This window comes from Gouania willdenowi, chromosome 24 (assembly GCF_900634775.1).
Source record: "Gouania willdenowi chromosome 24, fGouWil2.1, whole genome shotgun sequence".
Classification (NCBI taxonomy): Eukaryota; Metazoa; Chordata; class Actinopteri; order Blenniiformes; family Gobiesocidae; genus Gouania; species Gouania willdenowi.
In genome coordinates, this window is record NC_041066.1 from 14,691,363 (window position 1) to 14,715,817 (window position 24,455).

A 24,455-nucleotide genomic window follows, 5' to 3' on the forward strand; every position below is an offset into this window, starting at 1 on the left:
TCAGTCCCATGACTGCTGTAAGGAAACACATCAGCACAAACATGAGTCACTGTGCTGTCGTTGGGCCTTGCTCATGGGTCAGTAAAGGGAATATCATCTTATATTAACATAGCATGTACGTCATACTGTTTTCTACTGATGCAAAATAAATAAATACATGCTCACGCAGGTGTCACCTTTAGGTTTTTTGTGACGTTTCCATTTTCTCTGGATTTGCAAAACTTAATTCAGAATAATTAAATTGTCAAAAGGAAATTTTAAAAGGAAACATTGGTTGAAATCCTCATCCACCGTGCAGCAGCAGATTCGTTCTAACAACAGTATATTTTGACATAAATCTTTTACATCATTCTGACACTGGAATGATGTGATGAGGAGGAGGAGCCAATCTCAATGATTTTTAGATATAAAAGACAGCTTGTCAAGCTGGGTGTCACTCACTGGTCTAAACCACGCCACCACCAGCATCCAGCGCCGTGTGTGTGCCAGAGGACAACAGAAACAGGTAGAGATACAAATTTATTTCTCTAAATATCCTCTCCTCATTTACGACACACAAAACGCCTCAGTATTTGTTGATCTTAATGTCATACTTAAAAAGCTCAATGGAAAAGTTAATGATGTCTCTTAGGATGAGTTTTGATTAAAAGCAGGGTGTCAAACTTGTTCATTTTGAGGACAAATCACTGTCAAACACGAGGATTTTAGTCAAATAGCTTACTTGATGATTTAAAAATATATCTTTATATCATTAATCCTTTTTAGCCCCTCATGTAGTCATTACAGGTATGGATTTATACATCTAAAATGCTTATTTTTGAGACCCCAGAATCAATAAAATATGACTTTATTTCACAAAATGTGTGCAAAAAATACAATGTTGATAATATTTATAGTAGAGTAGCTTTGTTGATAACGCAGTGGGGAAATTTACTGTCATTACAGCTCAGATACATTTACAACTTATCCACATTTTTCCCATTTTTTAATAATTATTAGTAAACAATTTTAATTTACTTTTGTGTTTGTTTTTGTCCATTTGTCCATGAGCAAATCAATGCACCGCCCACAGACTTAACCAAGGTGTTTTATGCTGATAGACCTTCCTTTAACAACAAGGCTAAAAGTTGTTAAAGTCTCCTAATGCAATCAGTTTTGATTATTAATAACTTTTATACCATATTCAACAGCATAGCTAATAAGTTAGGTTCTGAGATTTAGCCTACAACACTGAAATTCTGATCATAGAAAGTCAACCAAATCCTCCACAATAAAAATGATTCATTCATTTAATATTTAATATGAAAATCATGTAATTTGTGATTCAAAGATCTACCTCTGCAGGAAACAAATAAAGCCTATATTAGTTTTCCATGACGGCCACAAAATAATCCTTATTGTGGCACATTCTTTTTTTTTTAACGGCACATTAGATTAAAGCTGGAATCAATGTGCTTCTGTATTCCTGCATGACTCATGAACTTCTCAATGTTCCTCACACAGTTGGACATTATGTGGCCCTCAATGAGCTTCAGCTTCCAATAGTCCACGTGGAGTCAGCCATTGTTCTAAAGTTAACATTGGTTTAGACCAGGGGTCTGCAACCTGCGGCTCTGGAGCCTCATGTGGCTCTTTGACACTTTTGCGATGGCTCCCTATAGCTTTTTTTGTTGATGATGAATGACATTAACTTCAAATAAAATTATGACAAAACAGTTGGTTAACCTAAAACTAAATCACATTGTGCAATAACTCTGGAACCTCCCTACATCACCTCCTGCAACATCCACAGACCATCAACTTTTTTTGCACCTGTGGCTAAGCTTAAGTTTTAAATCCCTGGTGAAGATAGCTAAACCAACAAAAACACAATCCTGGAAAACAATAGAGATTTTATTTGTGTGAGGAAACATATATTTAACTGTTAACATGCCAGCTTAATATGCATGCTTGACATGTTGCAAGAAATTAGCAATTAGCATATGTTGATCGACATGATCGTGTTATCAAATTCAAGCTTATTTTTGTAGATCATCAAATTCAATAACTCGTAAAATTATTCAATATTATTTTAACTGTATAAAATTTTATAAACTGTATTGTCTTCATTGAGAAAGGTATTTTTCGGCTCCGGAAGGTCTTTAATCCAGGTCAAATTAAGCAAAATGGCTCCTTTAAGAGTAAAGGTTGCAGACCCCTGGTTTAGACTTTGAGCTGCAGAGGCCTCTGGTGGTCACTTTGTTAACTACACTTTACTGGGGAAAGTTTGTGCCTTGTTCAGAGAAACATTGTAAGGTTTTGGTATTTAGGTCTTATTAATCAATTAATTTATCAGGAACATTGAGATTAGTGTTATATTACATAGTGCTGTGAAGCTTTTTTTCTGAAAGCTGAATGACATAATATGCAGAGGCGTAAATAGTACTGAAATACTCTACTCAAGTAGAAGTACTGTTACTTGAAATTGCACTCAAGTACAAGTAAGTCATACATAAAATATTCAACTACAAATAGGAAGTAGCTGAATTAAATAGCACTCATAACTTAAAGTTACTAGTTACTTTCACTCCCCGCATTTATTTTTGGTAATAAATCTTGCCACATTTCTTTTGTATACAGTAAACATCTCACGTATAAACTTAAAAAAGAAGAAACAAAGCTTAGTTGTTTTTTCCACAAATGCATCTGTATAAAATAAAAGGTTTGTCAACATGTACAATTGTTTTTTTTTTGTTGTTGTTTTTTTTTTAAATAAAACAACACCAATCTGGTTTCATTTCCATCCTCATCCTGCGTGATCTGAGTTCGGCCTTCGACACCATTTCTCACCCCATCTTCCCCGATAGACTCTCCTCCATTGGCGTCAGTCACACCCCCTCTCCACTGGTTCCACTTCTACGTCTCAGGCTGCACTTAGTTCATCCAACTCAAAACCTTCACTTCCTAGCCCTCCCCTGTCGTTTCTGGTGTTCCCCAGGCCTCCATCCTGGGCCCCCTTCTCTTTATCATCTATCTCCTTCCACTCTGCAATATCTTCAGGAAATTTGCCATTGATTTTCACTCCTTCGCGGATGACACCCAGCTCTATCTGTCCAGCAAACCTGACTCCACTCTCCAAACTTCCTCCCATACTCACTGCGTTTCAGAAATGAAAAACTGGTTCACCTCCAACTTCCTCAAACTTAATTCCAATAAAACAGAACTCCTCCTCATTTGTACCAAATCCATCCTCTCCAAAACTAACTCTTTCTCTCTCAATATTGACAGCTCCATCGTGTCCCCCTCCCCTCAGGTGAAGAGTCTGGGTGTCATTTTCGACAGCTCCCTATCATTTCACTCCCACATCAATAACATAACCCGGTCTGCATACTTACACCTATGCAACATCAACCGTCTCCGCCCGTCTCTCACTCCTCACTCCACTGCCATCCTGGATCACAGCCTCGTCACTTCCTGGATCGATTTTTGTAACTCACTTCTTTCGGTGTCCCTCACAAATCCTCCATAAACTCCAACTGGTCCAGAACTCTGGAGCCCGTATCATCACCGCAACCCCTGTCCTCCAGCAGCTCCACTGGCTCTCCATCAAATTCAGAATACATTTCAAAAATAAAGAGCAATAAAAGCAACTCAGTCACAGTAACGTGCGTAGCCCACTTGTAATCCATTATTTTCACTTCTGATAATATGGTTGTTGTGTCTGCAGGCGATATGGATGTAAGTAACCCAACCAATTCTCAAATGGCTGCCCTGGTAAGACAAACATTGTCAACATTTTCTTTTAAAAAAACAATTGTCTTTTGTTTTGCCTATTGCCAAATGTTTGCTACTGCAAGTTGGTGTCTTCCCTTCTGTCCACTCTCTCTCTTCCCCGTATTGCCGTTCTTTCTCCTGACCCTCCTCTCTCTCCTACTCCCCCATCTCCTCCCTTACCTCAGCATCCCAATGCTCTGTGTGGCCCTTGCGCGCCGCCTGGTTCTGCCCCACAGTCTAACAGCTTATGGCCCAGCCTGCCAGCATCCAATGGGTTCCCTACATGGCCCGGACAGCCCAGTCAGCCCAACCAGTTAGTGCCATGTTGGCCTGGCCAACCAAACACACCATGCTGGACTGCCACACATCCAGCTCCAGTGTCGGTTCCTGCTACTGTTCCAGTTTCTCCCCCAGTTCAAGTCATGACGCCGGCACCTGCTGCTGCTGCACCATTAACTACGGTCGTCCAAGCTCCCTCTCCAGTTCCAGGTCCAACTCCAGTGCAGCCTTGCTGGCCTGGCCCCCAGTACCAGCTTCCCCAGACTCCAACTCCCATTCAAGCCCAAGCCCCAGCTCAAAATCCAGTCCCAGTCCAAGCACAAGTGCCTGTACCTGCACCTGGTCATAACAGCCACCCATCATGCTGGCCTGCTCACCCTGGATGGGCGTACAACCCGGGTCAGTCTGGATGGCCTGGACAGAATCCAACAATGGTGCCTCTACACTGGCTCCCACCAACATCTGGACCTCTAGTAAGTCCCAAGCAATAACATCTGGCTTACAGTACATGTAGAAGTCAGGAGGAAATAACAGGCCTCTCATTCCTATTCAGAGTGTGCCATATAACCTGAACCTGGCTCGAGGAGTGTACGATAAAATGATGATGACCATCCTGGGCCATGTTAAGCCTGATGCCAAAATGTGAGTCAACGCATGTTTAGAGTCATTAAGATTTTAATTTTGGTTTGAACACCACTTGATAGATTTTTAGAAACATTGTCGTGTTGTTTCTCTCCACCGCAGGTTTACGGTGAACTTCCTCAGAGGAAACGACATTGCCTTTCACATCAACCCTCGTTTCAATGAAGGGGGCAAACAAGTGGTCGTCCGTAACAGCAAACTGGGCGAGCGCTGGGGCCCCGAGGAGAGGGACTTGAAAGGACCATTACCTTTTGCTCTTGGCAGCCCCTTCGAGGTTCGTAGCGTAACAATATTAACGATTATGATGTTAATGACAACCTGCTTCCAGATGATTTTGATTCCACAACTAACAAAACCAATTAACCAACTAATTAGAAAACATTGCTTCTTTTCAGGGTTGGGGTCAATTACATTTTTTAGTTACAATTACGTTTTCAATTATCCATGTTCAATCACAATTCAATCACGATTACAGTGACTAGTAGTTTTTTATTAATTACAATTAAATTACAACTATTTTTATCCTCAGAAAGTCAATTACAATTACGTTCTCAATTACTAACGTTCAGTTAAAATGAATCACAATTACTGAGCCTGAAATAAATAACCTTATAAAAGTTAACCTTCCTCTTGTGTTAGCTTTCTGTTTCTGTTAGCATCTTTTGTGATAACGGGTACTAAATCAGCTGTAAAATACACTAAAAACAAATATTTATCATCTAATTTCTTATCTATTGGTTACCTTGTTGGGCTCCCTTATCTATGAAAATATAGGTTTTAATATTTTTGGTGTGGACATCTGAGCCTTTTTTGGATCAGTATACCCCTCGATTTGCAATGCCTCATCTTAGCATTAGCATTAGCCTAGCAATAGTATTAGCCTAGCAATAGCATTAGCCTAGCAATAGCATTAGCCTAGCATTAGCATTAACCTAGCATTAGCAATAGCCTAGCAATAGCATTAGCCTAGTAATAGCATTAGCCTAGCAATAGCATTAGCCTAGCAATAACATTAGCCTAGCATCAACATTAGCCTAGCAATAGCATTAGCCTAGCAATAACATTAACCTAGCATTAGCATTAACCTAGCATTAGCAATAGCCTAGCAATAGCATTAGCCTAGTAATAGCATTAACCTAGAATTAGCACTAGCCTTCTGCATCCTCAGTAATTATCTAAACTCAATTACAATTTAATTACGATTACGACACCAACAGATTTTTAAAATTACAATTAAAATGATACGCCATAACTGTAATTAATTATGAATGACGCAGTTACAATCATAATTGACCCCAACCCTGCTTTCTTTTGCTTTCTCGTGCTTAATCGTGAACGATTATGCTGATGAAAAGAAGAAAATGCTATACACATGTTGCGTTTGACTGACCCTAGGTCACTCTCTCATGGTTAACATCAGGCTAACCTTTGGAAAAGATGGAAAGGGGTCCTAGATAAGGGAGCAGCTTTACTGCAGGGAGGCTCCATGAGGTCAGTGAGGGTCTCATGTTGCTCAATAACAACCATGTTTAACAAGCTCTCATATAGAACTACAGTATATATAGATTGTGTCTTAGACGGTGTTAACTGACGCCAGTAACACTAACAACAAATTGGATGAGAGATAATATTTTTTTGTGTGTAGCTGATTTAAGACATGTTTTATGATGTTATTTATTAAAGGCTGAGTAATTGTGATTAATTGTAATTGAACTTTATTAATTGAGAACGTAATTGTAACTTTAAGGGGGAAAATTATAATTGTAATTTCAATTGTAATAGGAAAAAATGCCAGCCACCATAATCAAAATTGAGTTGTAATTCACCATGAGTAATTGAAGACTTGTAAGAATTGTAATTGTAATTGAAAAATGTAATTGACCCCAACCCTTGGTGCACAAATGGTTCTTAAATGTGCCAGATTTAGCCATGAGCTACTTTCCATCTATAGTCCTCATATATTTAAGACAATGACAATAAAAGATACATACAGTACATGAACATAATATACACACAAACATGGATATTATATATATAAGCAATTTCTTTTTTTTTTAGCTCTTTTTTAAAGATTTATCCGACATGGCACCTTTGCTCTGTTTCAGATGAAGATCCTCTGCACACCAGAGGCTTTCCGGGTGGCGGTGAACAACATCCCACTGTTTGAGTTTCGCCACCGTGTGATGGAGTTTAACCGGATTGACAGAATTAACATCCTGCACGATGTTGTCCTCACTTACGTCAACGTGGAAACACTGCCTTGAAAAACTCAAAATACCATATTATTGTGTTTAAATATGAATATTCATGCACCTAATGTATCAACCCATGGACATAGGAGTACACAGGATCTGCACATCCACACATTATTATGTAACTACTGAAAGTTCCTACATAAGCACTTACATAAGGACAAAGCTGATATGTTTATTAATACAGCATTATTATGCATACAATGCTCATTTATTATTAAACAAAATGTATTATGTGTTTACATTTTTTTTGCGTTCTTACGTTGCCGCATCTTCGTTGAACACATCAGTGTCTAATAAAGAGCTACTGACTAAATTATATTATTACTAATGTGAACTAATGAGATTATTGAATAAAGGTATCGGTCAAAACAACACAGAACAGATGGTATGGTTTATTAATTTCATTTATGAAAGAACATCTGTGCAGAAAAAGGAAAATGCCTTTCGGTACATTTAAATATGTGAAATGACAAAAACATCACAAATAACATATGCACAACTTCCTGTGTGACAGCAGTGCACTTAGTGAGTAGTTAATAAATAATCACGTCTTTTTTTTTTAATACAATAATTACAAACTATGGCCATTAATGTGACAATAAAACCTTGAACCTTGTGTGCAAAGGTATCTGTTTATTGCACAGGATGTTGCACCTAAAATCAGGGGGTGGTTACCTCGGTAACAAGGTAGTCATTTTGTGTATTTATGTATCTTTTTTGGTGTAGTTTTGTGCATTTCTTTTGTCATTTTGTGTATTTTTTTGAATAATTATTTAGTTTTGTGTATTTTGAGACATTTGCATATTTTTGTTGACGTTTGGCGCATTTTTCTGTAATGTATGCTTTTGGAGGCTTTTTGTATATTTTTGTGCATTTCTGTTGTTGTTTTGTGTACTTTATGTAGAAATATTGTTTAGTTTTTTGTTTTATTTTACTCATTTAGTATATTTTTATTATAAATACCTTGTGCGTGGTGAGGGGACGTGTTTTAAGATACATGCTCCCTCACACTGAGGTCAAAAGCTGAATAGGTTTCACTTCTGGGCAAACTTGAATGTGCCGTTAAGCAGCATTAAAATTAAAATACACATTTGGAAAAATGACCAAATTACTCCAAAATAACGGATGCACAAACTCGGGGTATTTGGAAGCCGTTGACAAAGTTTCAGGTCGAACAGGCACCGCGTCGGGGAGATATCGGCTCCACAAACACGCGCACAGAACATTCTTGCTTTTATAGATAGATATCTTTCATTCATTAAAAACAAAAATCTACACAATGCAATGCTTTACAATAAATACATATCAGTGCATCTTTCTCATACATTCATCTTTTTTTTTTTCAGTTTCTGTGCAAATACCAATAGTGCCATTCACAGGTAGTGCTGTTGACTTCATGAGTTTCCTCCAGCAGAGTCCAGCAGAGCCTTCGTATCCAGTCTCTTCTCCACAGACTTCAGCAGCAGCTCGGCGTACTGCTCCAACAGAGCTGCTGTGGCCCCGTTGTCCCCCGGGAGCCCCTCACACTGTGAGGCAGGGCGGGGCAGAGAGTTTAACTCGGACTTAACAGCGAATAAAGCTTCAGACAGAATGTTTTTCATCTTCTGGTGATCTTCAGCAGGTTGTTGGAGGCTTTGTTGAAGCTGAGGTGAGTAAACAATACAGATAAAGTTGGAAGTGGAAGAGTCACCAGAAGAAATAATAACAACATTTTAATATAAACTCCCAATGCCCTCACTGAGAAGACGATAATTGGAACAATTTAACTGAATTGTTTAAATTGAAAACACCTAAATGAGTTAAATTCTTTGAAATTAAGTTAATAACACAAGGGGCGGAGCTAATATTTGTAACGTAACACAAGGAGCGGAGATATAAATTGTAACATAACACAAGGGGCGGAGCTTATATTTGTAACGTAAAACAAAGGCGGAGCTAATATTTGTAACGTAACACAAGGGGCGGAGCTATAAATTGCAACGTAACACAAGGGGCGGAGCTATAAATTGTAACGTAACACAAGGGGCGGAGCTTATATTTGTAACGTAAAACAAAGGCAGAGCTAATATTTGTAACGTACCACAAGGGGCGGAGCTATACAATGTAATGTAACACAAGGGGCGGAGCTAATATTTGTAACGTAACACAAGGGGCGGAGCTATAACGTAACGTAACACAAGGAGTCATTTTTTTAATCTGAAAGCATTCCACATTTTGATAATATCATCACAAATGGTTCACTCTTCATCTTAATTTAATTTCTCAACCTCAATCACACTTTGGCTGTTTACTTTAATTTTCTATTTACATTGTTGCAAGAAAAAACAACTTCCTTAGTAATATTTTCATGTTTTAAGACTCAAATTCTCCAGAGTGATTGTTGTTTTTTTCACTGTATATTTTATTGTATATTTCCTGTAATTTGTGTAAATAGTATTCTTTTAGGGTGACAATTGAACATTCTGTCCTTGGACTACACAAAAATAGCCTTCTGGCTAAATCTGGTACATTTTCAGATTATGGAAAATTTGACTTACCAACTAAAGCTTAAAGGGAAAACCTATGGTAGAAGTGGACTGTTTACAAAGAAGCAACGTCAAAAAGAATTGACTATGCAAACAGGAAATGCCCCTGAAAATGTTTACCCTACGTTAAATCATTGTTCTTGTTTTCTGTTTATTCTTATTTTTTGTACTTGAATTTTTGTATTTGGATTTCTTTTGTTTTTTTGTTTTTGTTATTTATAAGTTGTTTGTATGCTATATATTACAAAAAAAAAACAAAGTTAAAAAAAATCTGGTACATTTTCTGTATTGATATTAATGTACACTGTCCCTGTTAATAAATAAATAAATAAATACAATAAGAATAAATAAATAATAAATAAATTACATGTTTAAAATAAATTAAATGTTTAAAATAAATTAAATGTTTAAAATAAATTAAATGTTTAAAATAAATAAATGAAAAAATAAATAAATAAATGATGTGATCAGGCCATAAAAAAAGTACGAGTGGCCAAATCTTGAGCATTGTACTGCCCCATATCCATATTCTAATTCACCAACATATATTCAACCCTTTACTAACTTGTTTTGATCAAAGTAATACATCCCTTTTGTTATTTCTAAAGTCAGTCATTGACTTTTGACCTTAAACGCACACATGCAAACACTCCGTGAGTCACTGACCGTGGTGTACATCACAATGGTTTTCCTCAGACTGCAGTGAAGGTCGGTAACAGCCTGCCTACAAGATTCCTCGGTCACTGAACAATCTGCAGAGAGCAATCGAAGGAAGGGCTTTCAAGTACAGCACAGCATGTGGGACACCACACACACACACACGTACACACACAAAGAATACACACAAAAATACACACTGCAGTCCACGGAGGAGACAGAGAGTAAACACTGAGCAAAAGGTTGAAAAGCATGAAAAACAACTTAGCATCAAAGGAGAGATTAGAAAAACAAATGAGCAGGCAGCAACATCATCCTGAGAGCTGAGAAAAGGGATTTCACAGTTTCTATCCTCCAGCTCAAAAACAGTTGTAGGTAAGACTGTGAACAAGAAATCGCTTCATGTACGCGTGTTTGTGTTCCAAAGTGAAATAAAACAGGTTGCCTTTATGGTTGTGTTGATATTCATCCAACCACAGGAACATTTATCATTAGATTTATTTACACGTGCAGACTTCCAAACTGATCTGCCTGCTCTTGGATCATCTGTAAGCACGAATGGACTGGCCATCTGGCATACCAGGCAACGTCCCTGTGGGTCATCGACCCAAAGTGGGACCGTCCAGTCCACTACGTTATCTTTTTTTTGACGAGCAAGTGGAGGCAGACATGGTAACAGGTGGCCAAAAATGGTCCAAAAGTGGCAAGAAAAAAGTGAAAGGTGACTGAATCGAGCCAAAAGCAGTCACGAGTGGCCAAAAAATAGGCAAATAATAAGGAACCAGGTGGCATGTAATGGCAAAAAGTAGCTTAAATGAACAAAACGTGGCAGACAATAGTGAAAAAAGGGCAAAAATGTGAAACAAAAAGAGGGAAAATGTCGAGAAAAAATTAAACAAGTGATATTTATTGGGCCAAAAGTAGGTTATTTGGATGAAAAGTGGCCAAAAAATGAAAGAAAGGACAAAAATTGGACAAAAGTGTCAAAAGGAACTTGCAAAAATGAATAACAAATATAGGAAAAATGGGATATTTATTGGCAAAGGAAGCTAAAATCTGAAAAAAACAGTCAGAACCTATTGAAAAGGGGCAAAAATGGGACAAAGGAAGTTGCAAAATGGCCAAAGGAAATAGGTAAAAATGGGTTCAAAAGTTTCACCCTTTTGAGGTTTTCTGGGGGATTCATGATTAAAATTAAAACAAAAAGCCACATGTTGAGCATTACTGACTAAATAACGGCTTCTACATGGTGTCGCTGATAATGTAGTGTCTGTAACGTCACCTTTGAGGCTTAATAATGGAGGCGACACAGACACAGACAGGAAGGAGGAGTGACGGACACACCTGACTGAGGGTTCAGGGCTGGGCTGTGTTCAGCGTCTCCCGTCTGATTTGTCCTCTTTGTGCTGAGAACAAACGTTAAAAAAAACATCAGATGCAATGAACTACAAGTCCTAAAATTAAACTGAATTAAAGTGATTAACCAGATAAGTCAGCGGCTAACCCGTTTAAGGGAACGCTTGGGGTTGAAAAGCAGCTGAGGGAGTTTATGTGGAGTTTAAATGTTCTCCTGAGGCAAATATGGATTTTCTCCTCTAACACTGTCCTCTAGATTCCTCCCACAACTACTGGTGCTTGTAAAAATAACCAAAAGTAGTGATGTCTATCTGTAAATAGTAGCGCTGCAGAGGAAACATTAAAATAAGTGGATGGGATGAGGAAAGAACAGCAGATATTCCATCGTTTTTGCCCTTGTTTTTGTTGAGTAAAATATATATTTTACATTATTTGGTGTTTATAAAATACCACGCGTTAATCTCTGCAGGGCTGTGTTCATAGGGGGGCCCCGGGAGTCCTTTGCCATTTGTTAAGGCTAATGCACAAGAGCAGTATTCATCCAGTCAAACACACAAAGAAGAAATAAATATACTCCTGATGATCTCTTAGACCGCGTTTGAGACGACTTCAGTGTAAAGATAAAGCGCTATATAAATAAAGTCCATTTACCATTTAGACACACTTTTATAAAATAAAATTAAGGCTTCCATTTTGGTGCCTTTTTTATTAGAATTGAACATTCAAAATAACAATTTCTGTTGGGCTTATATATCTTTTTTATAGATGTATAACAATGCTCATCTGATTAGCAATTTACCACAAAAATTCTCATATTTACTGTAATCACTAAAGAAAAAGCCTGGAAAAAAAAAAAAACTTGAAAAAAAAAAAAAAAAAGACATTTAGACCTTTTTTGGGTCGTGACCCCATTTTCATATAAAAAATTTCAGGCATCGCAAGGGACTTCAAGATAATATATAAAATAAATATTATATTATTTGTGTGTGATGTGTTCATTTGAGAAATAATAATCATTTAAAACATATAAAAATATCATTCTAATCTGTAACTTTTTATTATTTCTTTTTTTTTTACCAATTCCTAGACATTTCAGCTGACCCCAAGGTTGAAAAACACTGATTTAGACTGATTTAAACATTTATTTTTTTTTCGGTATTCTTTGTTGTGAAAGATTATTGTCGAGCTGTGTTTCTCAAATGGAGGTATGTGTACCCCTGGGGGTATGTGATGGCACTAAAGGGGGTACTTTTATTAAAACAACTCTATATAACTCTATTTCAACTAAAATGTAGTAAAAAAAAAAGAAAAAATCTGAGCTCAAACATGATAAAAAAAAAAAAACTAATTCTAGAAAACAAAAGTATTTGGGGTCGCCAGAAATTCTTGATATCAAAATGGGGTCACGATAAAAGTCAATTATGGCATTGTTTCTCAAATGGGGGAATGTTAACAAATAAAGTGTCACACCAGGTGTAAGATGATCATAAATGATAAAAACTACTGAGATAAATCTATTCAGGAAACATTAAATTAGTGTTTTTCAACCTTGGGGTCGGGACCCCACGTGGGGTCGCCTGAAATTTCGGAAAAATTAAAATAAATCTTTGAAATTCTTTAATTTTTGTTCTTTTTCTAAATTAAAACAACGCACAATTTTAAACAGTTATAAAGATAAATTATTCTAAAAAAATACATATATACAGTATCTGAGCTCAAACATGATCAAAAACGAATTCTAGAAATTCTTGGGGACACAATCCAAAAAAGGTTGGGAACCACTGCACTAAATACTGTCCCTTTCAGCTTATTTACAAAATGAGATTTTTTCAATAGTGTGTTATCACTAGTTCATTCCATCGTTATGTTCTATAGTTTGCTAAAAAACAGTTTTTAAATCAAATGTTGTAGTCGGACAGAGGAGGTACTTGGATTCAGAAATAATAGAAAGGGGGTACTTGAGCCAAAATAGTTCAAATGTATTTTTTGGTACTTTTTGCTATGAAAGATAATTATAGAGTACAGATTTATACCTCTCAGAAACTGCATCTTCTTTTTGTTGCTTAGGCAGCAAGCTCGACGGAGAAGCATCCAAACGTAGGGAAAGCTTCACTCGTGCTGAAAATAATCAAAACAAAGACACACACACACACGGAGTAAAAACCTCAGCTCTGTGTGTGTGTGTGTGTGTGTGTGTGTGTGTGTGTGTGTGTGTGTGTGTGTGTGGGTAGAACAAATGTGTCGAACCGTGTCCGAGCCCAGGATTAGATGTTACATTACATCCAGAATCTGGTGTTAGAGTCCTCGACAGTCCTCCACAGGGCCTCACCTCGGGGCCGAGGCTGCGCCTGGGGCTGAGGGGCTGCTTGGGAAGAGGGATACGGGAGGGAGGAGGATTGTGGGTAAATGAAATAGTAGTAGGAGTAGGAGGAGGACTGTTAGACAGAGAAGAAGAGGAGAGAGGTGATGATGAGGAGATAGAGGATGGGGAGTGGGGGGTGGGGGATGGAGTGAGCAGGGGTGTTTCTGCATCCAGCTCATCTGAGGACTTGCTGCCCTTTGAGATGCAAGGGGACCGCGGGGGGGTCCTGATGTAGATGCCATCCACGAGGGAGGAGGATCGGCTGCTTTTAGCCATGGAGCTGGCAGTGGGGTTCATGTAGGAGTGATGGGGCTTCAGTCTGGGGCTCTCCCAGGGCATGGGGGAGCGAGGAGACTGTGGAGAGCCAGAGGAGGGGGAGGAGAGGTGGAGGGAAGGTCTACGAGTGTCACGATCCAGGAAAAGCTGATGAGGACGGTTGTAGAACTCTCTGCTGTCACTAGAGGGGAGTAAAGAGCTGGATGCTGGAGAAAAAAACCACAGGAAATGAAATATATACATCAATTAATCACATAAAAAAGCAAATATCTATGAAATTGTACAGTTTAACAGCATCAAAGTACAAATTCAAAGTAGAACAATGTACTTTAAGTAGAACTAAATGTCAAACCTACATCGGTCAGAATACAAATTGAAAGGCTTGACAATAAATGGTCATTAAAAGTCATTAGATATAACAAACAACAATAAAAACTGAGTAAAAATAGGAATTTATACGAAGAAACAAAAAAATAATAAGCAGATCAGGTTAAAAACAAAAACATCAATGAAAAAAAACTGTACAATAAAGATTTTGTGTGTTTTGTTTCAATTAACCATCATAATGAAATAATAAAATAATTATAATAACCTTTTGGACGTGACAAATGGGGATTCAAATAAACAAATAATATATATATAAAATAAATAAATAAATTAAATAGATTAAATAAATTAAATGTGAAGATTAATTTACTGTAAATGTTAAAACCTATTAATCAGACTAATAGCAACAGCAATGAAACTATTTCTGTAGTGTTTTTAAAGAACTGACAGACAGACAGACAGACAGAAAGTTAACGTACAGTCGGTGGATAAGTTCTGGACTGAGTGGGATTTGTGTAAACTGGAGCCCCTTGCAGCTTTAGTTGGAGACCTGGCTTGTTTCCAGATGTGGGGGCCTGAGTTCTTCTTCTTCAGAAATTTAAATTTAGGAGGACACTCCTTTTCTGGAGTCCTGCTGAGACAATGGCAAAAACACAGACTTTCTTCACAACTACTAACCAAAAGAATAAAAAAAAAAAAACAGTTTCTACTCTTACTTTTGCTGCATTAAGATAATGTATCCAACAGCATTAAAGTGAAACCCACCACTGCTGCTATTGCTCTTACCCTGGTGTCTCCGTTGTGTCGTGTGTGTGTTGTTCCTTCTCAGCGCCTTCCATCAGAGGCCGTACTGTCGACACCAGGGGCTTTGCTGAATGGCCCCCTTGTTCTTTTCCATTTGCTTTGGTAAACAGAGTTGCTGATCTGCACAGAGTTAGGAGATGAGATAAGAAGAGAAACACATGAGCTTCTCTAAAGAGTGATAATGACAAACTGTTTGACCTGAAAAAGCGGTAAAAAAAAAAAGATTGTTTCCACTATGTTTGATGAACTCAGACAGTCGTCTTTGTTCACAGAATCTCCAAAAGTGGTGTTTAAGAAATGGTAATTAAATATAATAAATAATAGACTATTGAATTGTATGCTGGAAAACAGGGTTGGGGTCAATTATAATTGTAATTGTATAATTTATTACAATTACGGCGTAATTATAATTGCAATTGTAATTTTTAAAAATCTGTTGCTGTCGTGAATGCAATGAAATTGTTATTTAGTTCAGATAATTGACATTGTAATTGGAATTGCCATGAAAATTCTATACAAATTGTCAATTATAATTCAACGCAAAACTGGGGAATTTAGTAATCGAGAACATCATTGTAATTGGTTTTATAATTATTATAATTCAGTTGTAATTGGAAAAAATTCAGGTAACTGTAATCGTAATTGAACATGGGTAATTGAAAACTAAATGTAAATAAATTTATTTTTTTTCAATTTCACTTAAAATTGTTATTTTCCTCTGTAAGTCACTTACAATTGCATTCTCAATTCCTAAAGTACAATTAATAACAATTACTGTGTCTTTAATAGAAAATCCCTTAAAACTTATCCTTCCTGTTAGCTTTCTGTTAGCATCTCTTATGATAACGTCTTAAATCAGCTGTAAAATACACTGAAAATTTTTATCTATTATCCAATTTGTTTTTAAGCTCTTGGTTACCTTGTTAGGCTTCCTTATCCAGGATGATATTGGTAATAATATTTTTGTTGTGGGCGTCTGAGCCTTTTTTCTGACAGTACAACCCTAGATTTCAAATTTTTTTTTTAAATTTAATTATAAAATTATCATGAAGGGAACAGACAGTTAGTGGCAAAAGTTGATATGAAGCGTATTTTAATAATTGTTAAGTTTGTACGTGTAAGACATATAACTGTAGCATGGTTCCCCAGTTTTGTGTTTAATTCAATTGTAATTGACAGTTTTTATAGAATTTCCATGCCAATTACAAAGTCAATTATCTAAACTCAATTACAATTCAATTATGATTACAACAGCAACAGATTTTTTTCAATTACAATTACACTATAACTGTAATTAATTATCAACTACAGCAATTACAATTATACTTGATACCAACCATGCTGAAAAAAACTACATAAGGACAGAGTTTGTAAATGGATGCCGTCAAAGGCTGACGACAGCGTCCATCTGGACTTGTGATCACAGCCGTGAGTCCATACTGGTGTTAAATGGTGAGCAGTACCTGTTATTAGTTATTAGTACCTGTTATTCTGTCCTTTGGCAAGGAAGCGTGAGGTCATACTGAGCCTCGGGACTCTGCTCTGCTGAGCTGTGGACATCATGGATGGAAATAGAGACAAAAAACAGTTTTCATTCCATTTTCCCAATTTCATGAGAACAAATACAATTCTTAATATGATGTACATTATATACAAATATTTTAATTGCCATAAAACACAGTGACTGTACAAAATACAGTACATGTGAATTCATTTGTTGTTCTTTTAAGAAAAAAAAAACAAAAACTATTTTTTGCCGATCGAGTCATGTGACTATCTACTTCCTTTCAAGGCTACATTATTGAGATTTATTTTTCGATAAAATAGTTTTCTGCTGCTTTGATTCTAACATATAACTGTTAGTTTCATGTCACATATGTTAGATCTAGCTCAGTTTTCAGTGAAATGGTCCCAAACTTTGGAGACTTTAGGTTGGTTCTTCTTCGGTTGCACAATTCTTCTTCACAATGTAAATGGTGACGCGACACTGCGCCCAGCAGTTTATGTGTGGTACTGCAGCAAAAATGAAGCAGAAAGCAGCCGCCGGCCGGACTTTCTCGTGAATTTTACAACATTAAACGATGCTTCGAGGCAAATTTTTGTAGTTAACATTATCAATTATGTTACTAATTATTTTTGCATTATTTGATATGTTACACACATTGTGGTTGGCGCGAATCTCGAGACGGTCTATATATTATTCTTTTGCCCCCCTGGCAAGAATCTCAAACTCCGCCTATGGTAAGAAAAATCAAAACTAGTGTTAATTTTGAAAAAATAATTGAATTTAGTTTTAGTCTTCGTCTTTTGACTAAAATTCTTTTTAGTTTTAGTCAAGATTTAGTCATCTGATTTGTTTTAATTTTAGTAGACTAAATCAATGACAGATTTCATAGACAATTTTTTACCGCTAGGAAACAAACTAAAATGTAACTTGATTTCAACACAACTGTGTTTTTATTTCAATACAAAAGCAGTACTGAATAACACAAACAGACTGTCGAGTTTAAAATGGTATATTTCTCCCATAATAATGCAAACAAATGTGCAATAAGTATTCATTTGCAACTCAATTTTTGCCAAACAAATACTGTAGTGCAAATGTCAAAGATCATAAACTCAAAACCCAAACGGAAAATAAGATGAAAACTAAAATGAATCGGAATTCACTCAAAACATAAATTTCTAATTATTTTTAAATAGCAGGGTTTCAACTTTTTAAATAGTACACGAACTGCCATAATATAGGCCGACCGGATGTAGACACATTTCGCGCATGCGGCCAATGAGAGCCGAACAGGAAAAAACGTCATATCCGCTGCGGAAAAGCAGTATCAAAACAAACATGACCATCGCAGCTGCGCTCTGCTCTGTTTTAAAAGACGTGGATATATTGTTGAAACCACAACAAGAAGAGCCTTTAAAACCGTAAGTCTGTACCGTACAACACGTCTGCTGGCTCCGTTTAAGAGAAAAAGAACTATGCTTGTTGCGCTGTTGTCGTCAGATCTGCTCATTGTTTGATTGGTTACGCGCGTTTGTTCCGTCCCGCTCAACCACCAGAACTCAAACGAGCTCTTCCAGACTAATCGCCTGTATGAATAATACAAGGAGATTAGGATGGATTCCAGGCTACATCTTTTGTCGTCTTGTCCTATTCTTTGATGATAATGTCAATCAATTTTGTCATAGTTTTAGTCTCAGTCAATTAATTCGTTTTCGTCCGCAAAAATATATTCGTGATGAAAATAATGACGTAAATATTTAGTCAACGAAATTAACACTGATGGAAACAGTGTGTGTGTCCGCATGATGGATAAATGGTTTCACTTTAACTCACGTCACCTGTCTGAGTGAATGGATGCGACAGATGTTGTAAGGAGCAGTGACACGTAGTACCTGTGCTGCAGTTCTCAGCCAGCGTCTCAAAGTTCTGCCTGAGGAAATCCTCTGGACTGTGGTTAGAAGCGTCCGTCACCGCCCTCAGAGCCTCATCCACGCTCGCCACACATACCACCTGCTCCTCCTCTTCCTCCTCCTCATCCTCTGAGCTGTCCGGACTCACATATTCCTCCGCTGCAGAGTCTGAAACCCAAACCAGGAACAAGAACATGAAAAGCCTCTACTTCCTGTTTCTGACCACACACAAACAATAGAAAGCACGTAATCCTAAATGACCACTGCAGGAGTTTGTGTGCTTGTTTTTCACTAGAAACTAAAACAAATCCTGGGCTTCGTCTGCTCAAATCCCTCTCAGTGGTTTTCAGCTTTACTCTAGGCTGAAGATACATCAGGGCTTTCATGAACATTCTTCTGTTTTAGTTTTAAATCCTGAGCTCAACACAGTGAGATAAAAACAAGTAAGACAGCGAACAGAAACACAGCTGGGTGCGAAAACTGAAATAAAACCAGTAAGTGAGAAATTCTTTGACAATAGACTTCAAGGTACAGTCGAAAAAACACCATCAGTGAAGTTTCTTCACCTTTTTCTTTGATTTTAAATATATATATATATATATATATATATATATATATATATATATATATATATATATATTTTTTTTTAAAATTTTTTTTATTTTTTATTTTTTCCCCTTGTGATTAAAACTCCAAACTAAGTAATTTACTACCATATTAAAGTATAAGACAAGAGTATAGATTTTTCTGAAAAGAAATAATGTCAAAAGATTATCGGTATCATTATAATAGGCTTGGAATAAAAGACAAAGTGAAATTTAATAGTTAGAAAAACACTCAAAGTCAGTCAATTTAAGATTTAATATGCTAATTATAATAAAATTAATTTACACAAGTACGGCAAATGCTCACATTTTACATCAATTTTATACCTAGTATCATTTATTTGTATTGTATAAACATCTCTCGGTAAGACAAATGTTTTATTTTGATAAGTTCTCTTGCACCCAATTATTTTTTGTCCCTCATACATAAAGCCAAGAGAAGATGTAAAACTACACTATCCTATCAGAACACTTTGGATTACAATATACTCAATAGTGATTATGATCAGTGATTTTTGACCAAATGAAGCAAAAAAACTTACAAACTGCAGCTTTAAATTACCGTTTTCAAATGATCTTATAGATTTCTATTTTATATACATATCCTCTGTGTATATATATATATATATAAAAGTTAGTTGACACTTGGTAACTGTTTCCCAGTGACCTTTCCCTTTATCTCACCTTCCAGGAAGTAATCTGGACTGGATTCTCTGCTGCAGTAGCCTATTGAGCTGGTGCTGTCGGGGCTGCAGCTGTCCTGGCTCTCACTGCGGTTCCCTGGCCCTTTTGTCCTGCAGCGCTGCTGCTCCTTCACCATGTAATCACTGATGAGCAGAAATGAAACAGAATAAAGAGCAGATGGACAGGGAGAGTAGAAAGGCACTGTTGTTCTTGTTCTAGCGCAGTTACTTGGTTGAGAGCGTGCGTTCTGGGAATTTACTGTACCTGCATGGTAAGGTCGTGTCATCCTCCGGGTAAAGCACGCCACCATCGAGCCCGTTCATGTCCTTGGATAAGTAAGAGGACAACCACGCAGTGTGTGGCCGAGACTGAGGCCTCCTCGGTCTCTCCTCAGACGATGACTGTTAAAGAAAACACACGGAGGTGACTTTTAAATCATGCATCTTGGCATCTGTCCAGCATACCAAGGGATCCTGGAGGCTGGAGGAAGTCCCTCTTACATCATGGAGGTCTTTTTTAGACACACTCGTGTCCAGTTGCCTCAGGTCCAGCATGGATTTAACCATCAGCTCCAAAGAGCCCATACGGTGAGACCAGCGCCTTCGAGGACGCTTGGAGCAATCTGAGCTGACCTGGTTTATCCAATAAAGAAATGATTGTCATAATGTATGACTGTGATCCCCATCCCCCATCAGATAAATAACAGTATGAATGCGGCCTACCTTTGTCATCTTCCACTGCTGCCCTTCATCTGAGCCTCCTGTTCCAATAGGAAACAAAAAACAACAAAAAAGTGACAATAATCCAAAGACGGACTCTCCTTTCTGAACAGACACATACTGTAGTTGCACAGGGTGGTGTGGGTGATAATAAAAACGATTTCTAAATAATGTGACTTCTAATTTAAATCATTGGCTCCGGCAAAATTAATCTACCTTCTGTTACCTATGAAGGAAAAAAAGAAGTTCAACATAACATTTAACTTAAATTCAAACACTCATTCACTTTTATTAGCTATTTAGAGATTTCACCTCGCTAAAATACCTGTTTATAGACTGTAGAGAGGAACTGTAGGAGAACAAGCAAACTCCACACACAAAGGCAGGGTAATGTGATGCCAAAGTGATAACCACTTAAAGGTCCTATATCATGCAAATCAACTTTTTTTTTTTTTAGCTTTTAACAGAATACACTCTCTGGAACTGTTTACAAAGTTTCGTGGGCGTGCCTGTTGCCCATGCTGCCGGAGCTCTAGGGCTACGTCATGAAATGGGAGGCACTCACACGGGGAGAGGTGGCACTCTGAGAAACCGTGCGTCTCAACTTCCAGGTTGAAAGAAAAAAAGGATTATATCTTAATGAATTAGTATTTTCTTTTGCAAAATGTAAAATAATACCCACATGTTATTTGTAGTTGATTTTGGAAGGTCTTAATATAGCATGATATGGGACCTTTAAGAGTAACTGAACCCCTGCTTTCTGCTGACTTGCCACTCGGGGGGGAAATTCAAAAAATGCCCTGATTATGGGCTTAAGACACGCCCAGTCAGCCAAAGCTGCACAGTAAGTGACAGCTGAGCTCTGATCAACTACTACAATCGCAGGCACACATGGAATCCTGACGTGAAGCTCACACACACACAGACACACACCTCTACAGATACTAAAGCATCCACGGGCAAACAGCCCCTGCCCTGCAGCCATGACAACCACCACACACACACACACACACACACACACACACACACACACACACACACACACATAAACCAGGAAGACGCAAACACAGCGACTAGAAGTACACACACGTCCATGCACATACACACATTTAGGGGTGTCTTGATCCGATATTGACATTGGTCCGATATCATCTCAACTCTCCAATATATATTATATTTTTCAATTGTAGAATACTGTAGATATTATGTTGAAGGTTAAAATGTATGTAACCAATTGGTTAATAATAAATGGGTCAGTTTTTCTCATACCTACTGTTGCTGACTATTGTTCTCTGTTTGAGTAACATCACTTGATCAAGCCTTTGCTAACATTCTACACTACAAAATAAGTAATAAAAGTATGCATGATTCGTGCTGATATAGTATCGGATCAATATCAGTATCGGTCAATACGCGAGGCTGCAATATCAGTATCGTATCGGAAGTGAAAAAGTTGTATCGGGACATCCCTACACACAGATAAAGACCAGAATCTGCTCTTTATAGAAGCACAGAGTCACTAACACTACCGCAGCAGGATGGAGTTCTGCATTAGAACTGTCCATGACTGCTCACTGAGGGCTGTGATTGGAAGAAACCCTCCTCCTAGCTTTTATAGGAGGGGAGGGGCCAACAGTGTCGGATGACGCAGTGATGGTGACGTCCAAATGACGCCATACAATATGTCTGTCAACCTTTAGAAGGTAGTCACTCTGACATTTTACAACTAAAGACGTAAAATTAAAATACTTTCACTAAAATGTTAAGAGATGGACTAGGATAAATAAACAGCACTACTTTATACCCAAATACATATATATTTAGCAGAAAAAAGTGGGTTTGGGGTTGAGTTACTCTTTAACGATACGCTGCGCTGCGATGATTTAGGGCAGTGGTCCCCAACCTTTTTTGGGTCATGACCCCATTTTGATTTCACAAAATTCTGGCGACCCCAGGGACTTTTTGTTTTTTGGTCAAGATATTTTTATACTGGAATTTATTTGAATTGGATTTATATTTGAGAAAGTTTAAGTATGGAATACATTTGTTTGATATTTATTGTATGTGTGATGTAGTAAATTGAAAAAAAAAGTATAATTTCAAAAATTGAAAAATAATAATTTTTTTTTATCAGTAATGCTTTCTTTTCGTTTTGTTTTTACAGTTACTAAACATTTTAGGCGACTCCACATGGGGTCACAAACCCAAGGTTAAAAAACGCTAATTTAGTGAGATCATGTGGGAGCTTAAGTAGAGTTGTCAATTATGGCCAAATGAGTATGTGTTTGAAGTACAAAGAGGTGTACAACTGTGTACAAAATTAAATAGTGTGTGCGATTTCCCTGGCATAATTCTATGGGACATGCACATGATAAATTTGTACGTTTTTTTTTTTTACTCATTTTTACATTTTTGTCGTTTGGTGTATTTTTCTGTAATGTATGTTTATTGGAATCATTATCTGTGTTTTTGTCTCTTTCTGTTGTCTTTTTGTGCAGTTTTGTATAATTATTGTTTTTTGTTGCCATTGCAGTGTGATTCTGGAGTCATTTTGTGTGTTTTTGTAGCTTTTATTGGTGTAGTTTGGTGCATTTCTGCGTCATTTGGTGTTTTGTTTACTCATTTTCATATGTTTGTTGTTGTTTGGCGTATTTTTCTGTGATGTATGTGATTTGGAGTCATTTTTGTGTGTATTTGGAGCCTTTTTGTGTATATTTACAGTTACTTTGTTGGCTTTTGTTGTCATTTCGTGTTTTTCTGAAGTAATTTTGTATATTTTTGTGCATTTCTGTTGTTGTTTTGTGTACTTTTTGTATAAATATTGTTTAGTTTTGTGTTTTATTTTACTCATTTACTCACTCGGCTTGCTTTATAGCCAAAAAAGCAAGCCGGTAACGCAACGTTCCGGCCCTTAGGACCGTCTTCGGTCATGCTGCTGCAGCAATCTCATGTCTGGTGACGGTAACTTCAAAATAAAATGAAAATAAAGGTTTTGCATCACCAAATAAGCCCAACACAATGGATGCACACACTCGGGGTATGCGGAAGCTGTTAAAAAAGCTTCAGCTCGATCAGACACCGTGAGATATTCACACCACAAACACATGCATGCAGACGGCCCTGTAATTATTAGATGTACAGATGCCATTTGTGCGCTCCTATTGACAGACATTACCTGTGTCCTCATCGCCAGGGCTGCTGTCAGAACCAGTACTGGGCGTGTGGACGTTGGAAACCTCTTCCTCGTGTCCCGGGTCACTGTCAGAGGACAGAGTAGCCAGCGTGGGAGAGCTGTGCACCTCACGCCTGGGGCAACGGAAAGAAAATGATGAGTGCTTTCACTGGATTAGCTTCTGAATACAAAATAAACGTGACTTCATTTTCATAATCAGCTGTGGGTTGGAACGGAGCCGCTCCACCTGAGACTGCAAGCCTTGCGTGGCGCGCTGTTTGGGTTTTGTCGGAGCTGACAGAGCCTCTCCCTCATGCTGATTGTCAGTTCTGGAGCCAATCGCCACACAAAGATACAGCTGGGAGATAAAAGCATTGGAGCATTAAATATTTAAGATTTCATTTCAGTTGAGAATATTGAGGAAACCGAGTGCGAACACATCACCAGTCATTTTCACTCCCTCTGCAAAGCCTCAGGGCTATTTTAGTTTAACCATGAAAGACTTCTTAAAAAAATAAAATGTTTCCACTGCAGTGGATGAAAATCACTGACAATGAAAGGCTTTTATTATTCTAGACGTCTGCTATCAAACTGAATAATTTGGAAATTCCTCCCTATGATT

The 24,455-nt window shown here is 37.5% G+C and overlaps 2 protein-coding genes across 4 annotated transcripts in view; one reads left to right on the forward strand and one right to left on the reverse strand.

Moving 5' to 3' along the window:
• Nucleotides 1–453: 453 nt before the first annotated feature.
• LOC114457871 (galectin-3) lies at nt 454–7,068 on the forward strand. The gene is made up of 6 exons (XM_028439992.1): nt 454–505; nt 3,707–3,753; nt 3,939–4,505; nt 4,586–4,674; nt 4,777–4,948; nt 6,780–7,068. Exons 2-6 carry the CDS (start codon nt 3,712–3,714, stop codon nt 6,936–6,938), a joined length of 1,029 nt encoding a protein of 342 aa, XP_028295793.1. The 5' UTR covers nt 454–505; nt 3,707–3,711; the 3' UTR covers nt 6,939–7,068.
• A 714-nt stretch (nt 7,069–7,782) lies between these two features.
• LOC114457584 (mitogen-activated protein kinase-binding protein 1-like) overlaps nt 7,783–24,455 on the reverse strand; it is a 35,865-nt gene continuing 19,192 nt past the window's right edge. The window contains exons 19-33 of one of the 3 annotated variants that reach the window (XM_028439543.1): nt 24,081–24,191; nt 23,837–23,967; nt 20,665–20,702; nt 20,443–20,574; nt 20,207–20,343; nt 19,943–20,085; nt 18,636–18,821; nt 16,720–16,786; nt 15,219–15,356; nt 14,912–15,066; nt 13,715–14,311; nt 13,501–13,585; nt 11,456–11,517; nt 10,121–10,206; nt 7,783–8,572 (exon numbers count right to left, since the gene is read on the reverse strand). In XM_028439543.1, coding sequence (XP_028295344.1) covers nt 8,324–8,572; nt 10,121–10,206; nt 11,456–11,517; nt 13,501–13,585; nt 13,715–14,311; nt 14,912–15,066; nt 15,219–15,356; nt 16,720–16,786; nt 18,636–18,821; nt 19,943–20,085; nt 20,207–20,343; nt 20,443–20,574; nt 20,665–20,702; nt 23,837–23,967; nt 24,081–24,191 — 2,317 coding nt within the window. In that variant the 3' untranslated portion in view covers nt 7,783–8,323. Of the gene's footprint in view, nt 8,573–10,120; nt 10,207–11,455; nt 11,518–13,500; nt 13,586–13,714; nt 14,312–14,911; nt 15,067–15,218; nt 15,357–16,719; nt 16,787–18,635; nt 18,822–19,942; nt 20,086–20,206; nt 20,344–20,406; nt 20,575–20,664; nt 20,703–23,836; nt 23,968–24,080; nt 24,192–24,455 lie in introns of all 3 variants that reach the window. The other 2 variants (XM_028439542.1, XM_028439541.1) reach the window with 2 other exon arrangements.

Bases quoted from the DNA above. Each gene is read 5' to 3' on its own strand.
- LOC114457871 (XM_028439992.1), top strand. From the start codon at position 3,712: ATGGATGTAAGTAACCCAACCAATTCTCAAATGGCTGCCCTG. The intron at 4,506-4,585 runs GTAAGTCCCAAG...ATTCCTATTCAG, and splicing joins CACCAACATCTGGACCTCTA to AGTGTGCCATATAACCTGAA. The intron at 4,675-4,776 runs GTGAGTCAACGC...TCTCCACCGCAG, and splicing joins GTTAAGCCTGATGCCAAAAT to GTTTACGGTGAACTTCCTCA.